The 14,023-nt window shown below is 31.0% G+C and overlaps 2 protein-coding genes across 2 annotated transcripts in view; one reads left to right on the top strand and one right to left on the bottom strand.

Moving 5' to 3' along the window:
* LOC115886549 (synapsin) overlaps nucleotides 1-14,023 on the top strand; it is a gene marked incomplete at its 5' end in the record, with an annotated part of 55,750 nt that overhangs the window by 6,374 nt on the left and 35,353 nt on the right. The window contains one exon of the mRNA XM_030905772.1: nucleotides 10-114. Within this exon, the coding sequence (XP_030761632.1) occupies nucleotides 10-114 (105 nt within the window). The remainder of the gene's footprint in view (nucleotides 1-9; nucleotides 115-14,023) is intronic.
* The window catches only part of LOC115886550 (tissue inhibitor of metalloproteinase), a 38,704-nt gene continuing 24,794 nt past the window's right edge, over nucleotides 114-14,023 (bottom strand). Inside the window, exons 3-5 of the mRNA XM_030905773.1 lie at nucleotides 4,305-4,519; nucleotides 3,305-3,496; nucleotides 114-653 (exon numbers count right to left, since the gene is read on the bottom strand). Coding sequence (XP_030761633.1) covers nucleotides 531-653; nucleotides 3,305-3,496; nucleotides 4,305-4,519 — 530 coding nt within the window. The 3' untranslated portion in view covers nucleotides 114-530. The remainder of the gene's footprint in view (nucleotides 654-3,304; nucleotides 3,497-4,304; nucleotides 4,520-14,023) is intronic.

Below are 14,023 nucleotides of genomic sequence, written 5' to 3'. Positions count from 1 at the left end.
ACTTTATAGGACAAACCGTGGGTTTTTGGACACTTGATTCAACTCCAAAGACGATTGGGCAAAGAGGCGTTTCCATTAATTGAACAAACATTCTACCCTGATCACAACGAAATGGTAAGTAAAAACATTTAATTTTTTAACAACAATTTAAAATTATATATACATACGATATTAGAAACAAGTAAAGTGCTTTAAAATTCGTTAACAGGAGGTAAAAAACCATGCGAACGAAAAAAAAGGCGTCGAAGATGGCTGGGGAATGACAATCGATGATAATTTTCACGAGGTCAAGCCCTATAGACGTCATTTACTTGACCCGTACTCTTTTTTATTTAGTAAAAAAGATTTTTAAATGGTGTAGTTTGAAATTTAAGACGATTTTTTTGGAAATAGATTTGTATGTGTCAATTTTTAGTAACGCAGTATCTTTGACGCCGTTTTTTTTGTTCTTATATAGTATAAATAAAGCTTTTTCTAACGATTTTAACATTTTTTTCGAGACACTAAATTGAGGGTTTTTGATTTTTTTCTTATGGTATCATATTTGTATGCCAGCCAGGTATAGTTGAATTTCTTTTTGGATGCCTACAGGCTGCCAAAAGTCGGTTTTTGCTCCACATGCATGAACCATTGTCTTGTCTCAAACAAATGCCCTGAAATATACAAAAAAACATATTTTTAACAATGATTTTTTTTATACAAAGTGAAAAATAATATATTGTTTTATTAGGAGTAAAAATGATACTTCTCGTGGTGAGACTGTACGTTTGACTTTCCAGGCAAAGCACAAAAAGTACATTTTAACTCCCAATATAAAGGTGCGTATTCATTATCCGTACGAACGAACGAACGAACGAACGAATGTTCGCTAGTGGTATGGACGGGGACCGTACGACAGAACCGCACGAGAAGACCGGAGGCATTTGTTGGCGAACGCCTTTGATGTACCGACTCGAAACGGATGGTCGAGCGAACGAACGAACGAACGGCCGCATGCGTTCGGTCCCCGTCTAAATATACCGCACTTTCGTTCGACCATCCGTTTCGAGTCGGTACATCAAAGGCGTTCGCCAACAAATGCCTCCGGTCTTCTCGTGCGGTCCCCGTCCATACCACTAGCGAACATTCGTTCGTTCGTTCGTTCGTTCGTTCGTTCGTGCGGATAATGTATACGCACCTTAAGAAGCTATTTTTTTTTCAATCGCGACCAAATAAGTTTTTAGACGATTTCAAACATTCCAAATATTATAAAAAATATTTAGAAGTAATACCTTCTAAGTAATTATACAGAAAAGTCCACAGACTTTGAGACATAGGAAAATCAAGTCCATTTAGCGTCTGTCCAAATTATGAAGTTTTCAAAAATGACAGTTTTGTTTAGACTGACGTTTAATTTCATTTTATTTAAACTTGATAAGTTTGAAATTGTTTATCTCAGAATCTTGAATTGCATTTAAAAATGTCTGTGTATCACGTTAATGAAAAAATTCAGATAATTAAGTGGATTCGAAGAAATAAAAACGGGATTCGGACAAGCTTAGGTAGAGCTTAGAATGAGCTGTATTTATATTTACTTTAATATTCACCTTAAATGAGGGAACTTGACTGATACAATTTTTGAATTTGAATTGTTTTTAATGATACTAACAATTTTAGTTCAATTTTTAATAAAATTTATTTAATATTAATAGAAAACCAAGAGATTTGAAACCTCTTTTAGCGATTTATAACATTCCCAAATTAATTACAGGTGCCCTTATTTTCTATGAAAACCACACAGCTTTTTTCATAGTCGCTGCAGTTGCTATAGCTATAAAAACATAAATTTTTAAGGTGTGAAAATTGCGACACACGCTAAATGGACTTGATTTTTCCTATGTCTCGAAGTCTGTGGACCTTTCTGTATATCGAGCAACAACGCACGGGTACATTCGTTGAATTTAACACTTATTGTCAGTTTAATAATATATTTTTATACTTTTCTTAGACAAAAAAATTCTTTACTTTTGCCTAGGATTGCCTAGGAGTTAAAATGATATTTTTGTATTGTCAATCATGTCGCAAAAATTAATGCTTTCTTGAATAAATAGTATATATTGTTTTATTAGGAGTTAAAATGGCGAGGCTGTATGTTTGACATACGGTCGTGGCAAAAAAGTCATTTTTAATCCGAATAGAACGAATAATATAAAAAGATTGAAAAGTCGTACCTTGTATGTAATTATATATCGAGTAACTATTGTTACGCTCGTTGAATATGACACTTCATGTCAGTTTAATAATATATTTTTTTTTGTACTTTTATGCTTAAGCGTAAAAGCTTTGAATAAGAAGACTAAGGAAGGAGCATAATGCTATCCATGTATTCATGCATGGTGGGCGGAAAAAGGACTCTAGGGTGGGGATCCTTGACAGTTCTGTTTGACGATTCATTTGACACATTTGAATTTGATTTGAAATTTTGTGGATTTGTCAGTCCTTACGGAGCTTATTTTATGTTATTTATTATTTATTCTACTACTGATAGTTGTATAAAGGTAGTAAATCTAGATGGAAATTGTGGCGGAACTTAAATTAACAGCGACACTATCGCGATTTATCGAAAAAGACTCTAAAATAGTTGGTTGTGTAGCGTGCGGTAGATCTCGGCAAAAACCGAGTGAAATAATGGAACAACTTTTCGCTAGCAAGTGACTATATAATATACATACGTGTAGTAAACCGATCATTTATGAAATTCACTTAAATTAACTAATTATATATTTTTTCTTGCATTTTTGCTTTTATTTACTACTTGTAAAAGATTAGATGTCAAAGAATTTAGATACTTCAATTTGACTTACCTGCATCAGTAGCGTATCGGATGTTTGTGTTAATAAATAATTTTATAACTTATCTATTTTTATTAGAATTTTATATTTTTATAACAATTTTAATAACTACCAACATTTATTCACAACGTAAAGTAAAAAAAAAATATTGAGTCTACCCCACGTCTACCCTACATCATAGTTTTACATTTTTTAAATAAAATTAGAACGGCACTGATAAAACGGAATTTAAGTCGGCCATATTTGAGGCCCATCGCGGTGGATCTAAGATTTTTGATATGCTCCTTCCTTAGTCTTCTTATTCAAAGATGCTTAGGCATAATCAGGCATAATAACATAAATAACTTTTTATGACTTTTGTGACGTTTGAAAAAAAACAATTTAATTGAATATTTTCATATTATTTTTCCATAACAAAAATATTACGTGTTTCTAAATTCAAATTATATCAGTTTTTCAACTTATTTTCTTACATTTTCTGTCTCACAATGGCTGTTCCAATTACAGCTATCTCTGTGTCTTGTACATTTTCCGTATAAGCCACCAAACATGCAGTACTTGATGTTACAAGTACAGCCTTGCTTGTAAAGCTGCCTTAAACCTTTCCTTTGGCGTCTCGTGACCTGGTTCCATGGCAAGGCCATGCCGCACTGTGTGATGTGGGCCTAAAATTAAATAAAACGGTTAAAATCAAGTTACCTTGGTTACACCAATATAGACTACACTATTTACATCTCAACGCGGTCAAACAATCTTTTTTGTACACATGTTTACTTCTGGGTACAGTCGACCGAGCCTTCCTCGTCCAGCCTATGTTATCACGTCTTTAATATTATCAATATTTTTTTTCTTGTTATACACATATATTGAGATATTAATACTACAGTTTAATAAAGTATGTTTTAATATTCCATAGATGTATTAAATAGTCCTTATACTACTAAATTATAAGTCGGATACTGTTTAAAAAGGATAAGTTCTTTACAATATGACAACACCGATTAGAGGCGCGGGAGCCTATTCATTCATTTATTACCTTGTAGTACGCGTCGCACGTGTGCGGTAAAGCTTTGTTGCCGCTATCTCCCCGGCTGTATTAACGCATTTTCCGTATTGGATATACCAAAAAAAAAACACTTGAATTTGTGAAAAATAACAGTTCTTAGGGTATAATTGTATAATTATATATCTTAAAACTTACAAACTACATATATTCAATTATTACTTATTACGAAGAACAAATATTATTATACAGGGCGAGTCTTAAATAAGTGTAAATATTTTCAAGGGCTGTTAAGGGTCTGATAATAGAAACATATATTTTCTCTTTACCGTTTTTCAAATAAGTCCAAAATATCCGAGTTATTTTACTTACTTACTTAATTTAAAAAAAAATATTATATTAAAAATTAATAATTAAATATTTAAAATTAAAAAAATCTTAAACTTTTTAAAGTTTTTCTTCATGCTCACCTTGAGGCTGTGTATTCTGCCGGATATGACGTAGACTTTTCCCAATTGCAACATGGCGCCGCACGCGGCATCCTCGATTGGTGTGTGTAATCGGCCTGATTTTAACGCTACCAAACCCTTTTCAGAAATCTTGAACTCCCTCTTGACCCTAACTTTGTACACCCTCGATTGAGTTGACTCTATGATCTGCTCTTTCTTGACTTTAGCCAGGATTACTGAAAAAAAAGAAAAAACAACTAAAACACATTTTTTACTATCTTATGGACATTTTTATGTATACAGTATGTCCAAAAAATGACGGAAAATGACGGAAATGTACAGGCTGGGTCAAATTCGACGCTTCCAAATGGAAACACCCTTTTCTATAGGAAATAGACAAAAATTAACATCGGTGTCTGGAGCTCAATTTTTGTCAAAAACATGATGGTGAAAACCGCATATCGATATCTGTTACCGTTTCGGAGTTACGGGGTGTTTTTCAAAAATATACATTTTTAACAAATCGCTGTAACTTTTTTGCTATGGAAAATTTTGTATTTTTTAGAAACATTTTCAAAGCACCTTTTTACGTAGAATTTAATGATTTAAGTATAATTTTTTTAAAATTAATATTTTAAGAATTATCAACAGAAAATTTGATTTCTTATATGAGACCCTGTATATTTTTAATTTATTGAAAAGAATTTAAAATTACCTTTCCAAAAATATACCACACTTGATATTTTGCTCGATTCCTCTTCGAGATATAGAGTATATAAAAATTCGCCCGCTTTAAATAAGTAGGCTTTGAACGGCACCGGCTGTAATGCAAAAAAATTCTAGCTGTGAGAATCAATTAAAACGAAAATAATATTTGCTATGAGAGATGCAGAATTTTATAACAATTTAAAATATATTTAACAAACATCAACACATTTAAACTATATCTAATAACAATAAAAATAAATATTAAACCAAGACATGAGATTTTGCTACACTACAGGTGTTCGACATATCGACCGACTTCTGTTATGGACAGACGGGGCAGTTTTTGAACATTTCTCGCGGAATTCATTAACTCAGTGGGGGTGAAAGATACCCTCTCATAACTGCTAAGTATTTCTAATTCTTGTCTAGATTATACGGAAGAATAAGGAACCTTTCTTCCAAAACTAAATATATCCATAAGATTAGATCCATGGGCACTAAGTCAGGCGGCCTCGACGCACAGTACTTCGTCCCATGGACAAAAATCAAAAAATAAGTTAAAATTTACTAATATCTGAATATATAATTTTATACTTATAGCAATGTTTAACCATCCTGTATATTATTTTTCATAAACAGCGTTTTTGTTAGCAAATATTTTCACTAAAAATAAATTTTGCGATCATTATCTCATCAGTGAAAAGAATAACATTCATAGTAGTTCTGTATATTATGGAGTTAAACGAGTACGTACTTAATTGAAAGCCACTATGGATATTGTTAAACAAGGTATGTACTTTAAATTTATTTCTAAACAAGTTCGTGATTGTTTAGTTTTTATTTATTTTTTAAGATGATTCTTAAATGGGTATAAAAATTTTACGTTTTCAAACTTCAAAAAGGCATTTAAAAAAAACATATCAAAACATATCGTATTTATTGAATATTTTTGTTGCCATATTGATACACTTTTAATTTTTGTATAGTTCACCTGCGTCTGCTTGCGACGAACTTTATTTTATAATACTTTTCAGATGGAGTAAAATTGATAAGCAATGTCGATCTGGCTAATACTTGGCTTGATCATAAGGACAAGAACTCAAAATTATTTGTATTTCAAAAAATATGTTCTTATTAGATATTGATGAACCTTCCAGTCAAATGAGACACCACTGGTGCCTGAAAAAGTCCACTATGTTGGAGCGAAACGTCGCATAAAAAAAGTGTCCATCTTTCAATTTATTATATAATCTCATACCCAAGAAAAGGAAAAAATAATATATGGATATGCTGTATTAAAGAGGTAACTATTAACATCCGAACCCCTCATAGCGACAAAATGAACAGTAACAACGCGAAAAAGTAACATATTAGAAAATGATGTACAGAAATATCTTATATGTGAGGATACTTCATCTACCTGATTTGGATACTATAAATTTGGAAGATTCTGTCAGCAGTAATTCTTCTGAATCAAAGTAGTTACGATCTATGCATTTTGTTGTCCTAAAGTAAATTTATAGTATCTTAAGTTTTTTTTTTAATTAAATATAACATTAATGTTTCTTTTTCATTAAACAAAAACATTTTTATCTTATCTTACGTATTAGGCTTATATTGTAGGAATCATGTTCTAATGTTATTTCAATTCTTTTTTATCACAGGAATTTATTTAATACTTACACCGTTTTCATACTATAAATTATTATTTGCTTAGATGGAACACAGCTCCAACATTTTTATTATTTATAAGATTTTTTTTTTCATAAACGTGGGACTAAGAACATCATCATTTAGTACAATGAGAGTACTCATCATTTGTGTCAAATAAACCTAGTTTGAATAAATTGCTTACAATAAAAGAGAAGTTTTGGATTTTTGTCCTCTAGAGCCATATGTTCGAAGCACTGTGCGACGGTCAACGGCTGGAATCTTGGTTAGCTATACAATTATTCTTGAAATTGGCTGCAAAAATTTGCTGATAACTTCAGCGTTCTGAGGCGGTCCGTCGCGTCTTGCTGGAAAAATATGTTTTCGAGTTCCATTAAGGGCATATCATCAATAAGGGGTCCAAAGCCTACTAGTTAAAAGTGGCGAACCTGTAAATATTCTGTATTTCGAAGGGGATTATAACAAAATATCAAGTGTGCTATATTTTTGGAAAGGTAATTTTTAATTCTTTTCAGTTAATTAAAAATATAGAGGGTGTCCCAAATAAAAAATCATTTTTTCTGTTGATAACTCTTAAATTATTAATTTTAAAAAAATTATACTTAAACCATTAAATTCTACGTAAAAAGGTACTTTGGAAATGTTTTCATAGAAATACAAAATTTTCCATAGCAAAAAAGTTACAACGATTTGTTAAAAATGCACATTTTTGAAAAACACCCCGTAACTCCGAAACGGTAACAGATATTGATGTGCGGTTTTCACCATTATGTTTTTGATGAAAATTGAGCCCCAGACACCGATATTAGTTTTCGTCTATCTCCTATAGAAAAGGGTGTTTCGATTTAAAAGCGTCGAATTTGACCCACCCTGTACATTTTTTGTCTTGGTAGTATAATACAGGTACAGACGAAAAGTTACAACCAGAGAAGAACACTGGTTACAACACTTTCACAAGCAGGAGTAATACTAACTAAATAATTATAATTATTTAATTAAAATGAAACTACTACACCCTGTATATCCGAAATTAAGCATTCTAGGACATAAATTTATACAGTTATAATTGTATAATTAACACACCCTGTAGAAATCTTATACTTTATATTCATCAGCACTTATGTTCATATTTAAGCCGCTGCACGACGCAGGCACAGGGTTCCTTCAGAATCCATCAACGCGTATTGTACTCCCGCTTGTTTAATAAATGTTTTTAAAAACATCTCCACAAAAACCTCAAAATTAACTATACGAACTTTTTTACTTAATTTTATCTGCAAAATATGTCGACCGTATAAAAATAATAATTTTTGTTTTATAAAACCGTATAATATTTTATTTTATAATATTTTATTCAAGGTTTATTATTTATCGGCATATTAATACAAGTAAAACACATTATTTTAGCACTCAGATTTGTGAAACTTTTATGTTTATTTTGACAGTAAAAAGCTGTTAACGGGTAAGTCCAGGAATTTTATGCGAGAGTGTTAAATTTTATAAACCAATAACACTAAATATCGGCGACACTGTTAGTGGATGAATACACAGAGACATTTTTAAAAATAGGTGTTTAGTTTTTTAAAATTTTAGATCTACTAGCGTGTACCAGCGACTTCGTTCCCGTCGAATTAATCATTTGTAATGGCGATGATAAAGCAAAGCAAGAATTTCCATTAACATACAAACTGGATAAAATTTTCTCACATTTATGTCAGCACGAGAAAAAACAATATTTGAGGGGTAGTTTCATCTCGTTGGAATTTGACTTTCGCAAAATCCGTTTGCCAAAAATAAGCTTTTTACGTCAAACAGTTTAAGCAGAATCGTGGTTAAAAAATTCAACCCAACTTTTGGAACACCCTCATGATTTTTTAAAAAATTTCAAAATATGTAAAAAACAAATAAATTATGCTTGTCCAAGCGTTTTCCCGAAAGACTAACCGTTTTAAATAACAAATATTGTAATATTTGAGGGCGTTTTCACCCTCTTGGAATTTGAGATTCGAGAAATCCTCCTTATCGAACCTGTACACCCCACAGTCAATCCGTTTGCCAAAAATCAGCTTTAAACGGCAAGCAGTTTAAGCAGAATCGTGATTACTCAATGGTCATATTTTATGAAACACCCTGTATCAATTTATAAAAAATCTTAAAATATGTAAAACAATAAAATAAAAGTATAATACGTTTAAGAGTTTTCCGAAAAAACTCACCGGTTTTTAAATAAAAAATATTTTAATATTTGAGGGATAGTTTCACCCCCTTAGAATTCGAGTTTCGAAAAATCCCTTCTTATCGAACCTCTACACCCTAAAGTCAATCTGTTTTCCAAAAATCAGTTTTTTACGTCAAGCGCTTTAAGCAGGATCGTGATTAATCAATGACCAGATTTTTCGAAACACATTTTTAAAAAATCTTAAAATATGTAAAAAAACAAAATAAAATATACGTGTTTAAGCGTTTTTTCGGAAACTTCTGGACCCGGCATAAGATAAGTTGTAGGAATCTTTCGTAGATTTATGCATAAAGGATGCTGGGTCTTTTAACTTTTTTAAAGACATTTTTAAAAATATTCGGAAAATATGTTTTTATTCAGCTATTTTTAGAATAAAAAATACTTATTAAATAATTACTTAAGATTAAGATATTGAAAACACAAACATAATATTAAATTTATTATATTGCTTATTGTAATTACCTAGAATTACTGACAAATATAGACACACACACACAGATCAGTAGGTAGATACATCTTAATAATTCCCGACATAATTATTTCAATTAAAATTTAATAAACTCTATATAAACAATTAGAAAAAATCAATGCAAATATTGTCCTACAGATTACGTAAGGGTTTATTTTTGAAAGTTGTGTAAACAAAATCTGTTTACAATCATTCTATAGACGGCCATTCTTTATACAATGTATGCTGAATTACGTAGTTTATAATGTTATGTCCGAGATTTTTTCTTAAATAAAATTGCACACATATTTCATTTATAAAAAGAACACCAGCACTGTGTTTTAGCATATTTTTAGATCGCAATTCTTAGAAAACCAGACATTGGAAATTGTACAGATTATATAGACTTATGTCAATAGATATACAGGGTGAGTAAAGTATAGATCATATTAAAATAATTTTGTATTCCAAAAAAAACTGTTGTTTTGGAATACAAAATTATTTTTTCCAGTCGTTAAAGTGATTATTTTTCGGTCATTAATAAATGATACATATACACGGAAAAAATAAATTGTAATAACTCCAAATATTGGAGAAAACCACAGATTTAGGAAGAACAGACAACAGATATCACATTTTGGATTGTAACCCTATCAAACAATCGGAGGTTGACTACGTACTGCAAAAACCAACTGAGATAGAGAAGGCGACATTGCCACATCTCAAAAATTTGCGCCTATCTACTTAGTTTGATTTGCAGAAAAGGTGACTTTAAAACCTTCACCAGATATCAATAAATCTCAATTTCTTAATTAAATTAATCGTTTATTTTTAAAGAAGCATGCGTAATAATATGGTTATTAACCAGAGGATATATGCGTTACTATTAAAGGACATGTTTACTGTTTAATGTGCTGAAACGTCTAGAACTATTGGCAAAGTCGCTGCTAGTCTTCCAGAATGAAATGAGCCGACCGTCCCACCAACCCTCGCGACGGCCATTGATCCGTTATAGCGTACTACGTTTAGCTTACGGTGTGTTTGAAGTCGGAATCAAGTCCGAAGTGAACTTTTCAGTGTTTTTCAGTAGTTTTTGCTTTTGTTTAACGTACTTTTGAATCTGCGAATTTTCAATATGGTACGACAGTGTCAAATGTGTGGAAAAATAAGCTCAAATTACCCGAATTTGTCTTTTCACAGGTAGGTATTGTTTCCGCCGCGCCGTAATCGCCGTACATAGGCGTCCCACAAGGGAGCCTCTCACAATTAAAATAATTTCTAATTATATTTGTTGAATTTTGAGCTATTAAAACAAGAACGTAGTAGCCGGTAGTTGAATTATAATTCGTCTCAATTACCACTTAACTGTTGTAGATCATAACAAATTTGAATATAAACGTTGCATTTGAAACTTTATTATAAGCCAGAAAGTGACATTTTTTTTCTTAAAATTGCGTCATATTTTGGTCATTATATACGGTGTTTACCCGACCTTTTTTACATTTTACTGCTTTATTATATCTGCCCCTTCGGCCTTGTTTAGTTATTTGTACGGTGTGTTTACCTTTTTTTAGAATGGGACGAACTGTAAATAATTTTTAGGCTACTAGTTTTATACATACCTATATACAGAGTGACCCAGGCCTCCAAAAAAGCTTTTTACCTATTACGTTTTTGGTTTGTGATTTTTGTTTCAATTTTTTACATAAGATGGAGGCCATTGTAACGCACATTTTCAAAATATTTTTGTCAACATACAGGGTGATTCAAACCGCAATACATATGCTTAATACAGTTCATGAAGATTGGGACATTTAACTATAATTTGATTGTCTCATGAAGCTACCTTTAAAAGTAATGGATTTGTAAATAAACGTAATATTCATTATTATGCGACAAAAATCCCATACTGTAGCACACAGATTTGATACTTTTAATGATAAATGCCTTCTATTGAGAGGCTAAAAGGTAATTGCCTCGTATCAGAGCCATCATAATACAAGAAGAAGACCGAAAGTCAAATCTTGTCTTATATTTTCAAAAAAAACACAATTTTCTCATTAAATATTGATTTTAGATATAGGAAGTTATTAATAATACAAGATTAAACAACTATTACACAGTACTTTACAGGAAGCTATCGATTGCGAACTAACTAAATCGTTACTAATTACTAATTTTAAAAAGTTCTTTTTAAGATCAAAAAAGGTAAAACTAAAACCTAAATTATCATTTGAGATTAAACGGGAAGTTCTAAATAATGTTGTCTATTCTACACAAGAAAAATTTATTTATAAGTTTTATAACATCTTTAATTAAATTTGGACGAAAAGAATATTTCTGTTTGCTGTAGATAATTTTCTCAGGGAAAATACGTAACTAAAAATGACTTTTTAAGTCAAAAAAAGTCAAAAGCACAAGTTATTCCAAACAAGGACTGTCCTTTTCAAAAAAGGACAGGTGGAACCCTAGATATTTCTGGAATGGAAATTTAATGGCAAATCTACATTTTTAGTTTGAAAATATGTTCCGGCCACCTATGTTTACAAAAATGTCTAAAATGTGCTTTACCATTGCCTCCATATTCTGAAAAAAAAATTGAAAGAAAAGTCACCAACCACAAACCTAATATAGAACTGTTTCGGAAACTTGAGTCACCCTGAAAATATTCAAAAGTAACTGAAAGTTTATATAGAAGTAACTGAAAATTTAAATTGAAAATCGACGTTGGAGCGATTTTCGAAAACTACTTACTAACGTTTCAACATAAGTATGTATGGGATATTAATTATATTATTATATTAAACCTTATAACAAAATTCATCTGACGAAAAAGTGTTAATGTAGTATATTAATATGGAGTAAAAATTTAACTAATTACTTTACTTTTACTTTACTAATTATATTCTTTCCAAAAAACTATACGCCACTGGCCATTAGAACAATCCAAATGCGCCTAGTTGCCGGGGTCGGAAATTTTAGACTTCTCTGTCTCCTCTGTCCTTGTTTGACACGTTGGAATGTTTGATACACTTCCAACGAGTATTTATGAATGAGATGTTCGGTCTATCTTTATAATGTCTTTGCATACAACCTATACTATATTTTCAAACACTCAAAATTCTCTACTAAAATGCGTTCAAATGACTTTTAATTTTAGTCACAGATATATATTACCAGAAAATTACATGATTGATCGCCTTGTATATCATTGTTTTAGACGACAAACACCCACGGCAGTTGTAACGCTTTTACAAAAGCTGTATTGATCGATTTGATACGGAGGCGATGAAATAAATTACATATTTATATCTTTTGATTACGCTATGGACATAATATTTAGCTTACATTTTTCTTGGTATATTTAAAATGGGACATTATAATAATAGTTTGAAAATGTACATGACAATATAGAAACACTGCCGACATAAATTTTGATTATATCGGTGCCTTATATGTTTAAGTATGTCCTAGGGAACAAATTGTTAATTATTTAAAATTATAAAACGGTATAGAGAAGTTACACACTGTATTTTTTGAATAAGTACCGTATGATCGAAAAAAAAACGTCGTCAAAGACGGCTAGAGAATGACAAACTGTGATAATTTTGGCTAGGTCAATCTCCAGCCATCATTTACTAAAAATTGAAATAATACTTGCCAGAAATTAACACTAATTATAGAAAGCTTAAAAAAGGATAAAACATTTTCAGCTGTTTGATAGTTGATATGCTGATTTGGATTTCCCTATCTACCCTTGTTTATAGCAATCTGCATGTTGTTGCAGTCGAACTCTCTTTGCAAATGCTTTACTAGATTTATAGGTGTATTACTTGTATAGTCTATAAAATGAATAACTTTGAATTTTGACCGTTATTTTTACCAACATCAAACCAACATGGCAAATATAAAATCCCTCTGTCAAAATAGTTACTGATATTCATTAAATTGAGTGCCTGAACGAATCAGATAGGTAACTCTTTTTACTTTCGTGAAATAGAAAAGGAAAATAATAAAACAAGTGACAGTTCTTCCTCTTCTTGCAAAAGTCAACACGAAATGTCATAATTGTCAAAAGTAAAATGTCATCAGCTTTTGACATTTCGAAATATCAGACCAATGCCGTCTCTAGTAGAACAGCCTCGAACTGAGATTTATGACGTCACGCTAGTTAGATACTACGGATTAATAAATATGTTGTGCAATACATAGAAAACATAATTATTCCTCGTATTTTTGGTTTGTATTTTAAAAATGATATAGTTTACATGAAATATATATAATATGTACTAAATAATGTGTAAATAAATACTTTGGCAAATAAACTATGAACCATACAAATGCAGCAAATGTTTTGCAATATACAAATAATAAATAATAGGTACATAAGATAATGGGTAAAATGTAAAATATATTTTAAATGTTTTACTGTTTTGGCTCTCTATTTGAAGAGGTATAAAAGCTGACGACATAAAAACACAAAAGAAACAGTAAAAACAATAAAAAAAAAGTCAAAAGTAAGCAGTAAACAGTAAAAACAGACAGCAAAATCAGTAAAAGTCTGCTGTCTGACTCAAGTACCCCCATACAATGCCGTCTCTAATAGAACAGCCTTAGGGCGAGATTTATGACGTCACGCTAGTTAGATACTGCGGATTAATAAATATGTTGTAG

Source organism: Sitophilus oryzae, unplaced genomic scaffold, assembly GCF_002938485.1.
Source record: "Sitophilus oryzae breed Bouriz unplaced genomic scaffold, Soryzae_2.0 scaffold_494_pilon_pilon, whole genome shotgun sequence".
Lineage (NCBI taxonomy): Eukaryota > Metazoa > Arthropoda > Insecta > Coleoptera > Curculionidae > Sitophilus > Sitophilus oryzae.
The sequence above is the reverse complement of the archived record's forward strand: the minus strand, read 5'-3'. Positions and strand labels throughout refer to the sequence as shown.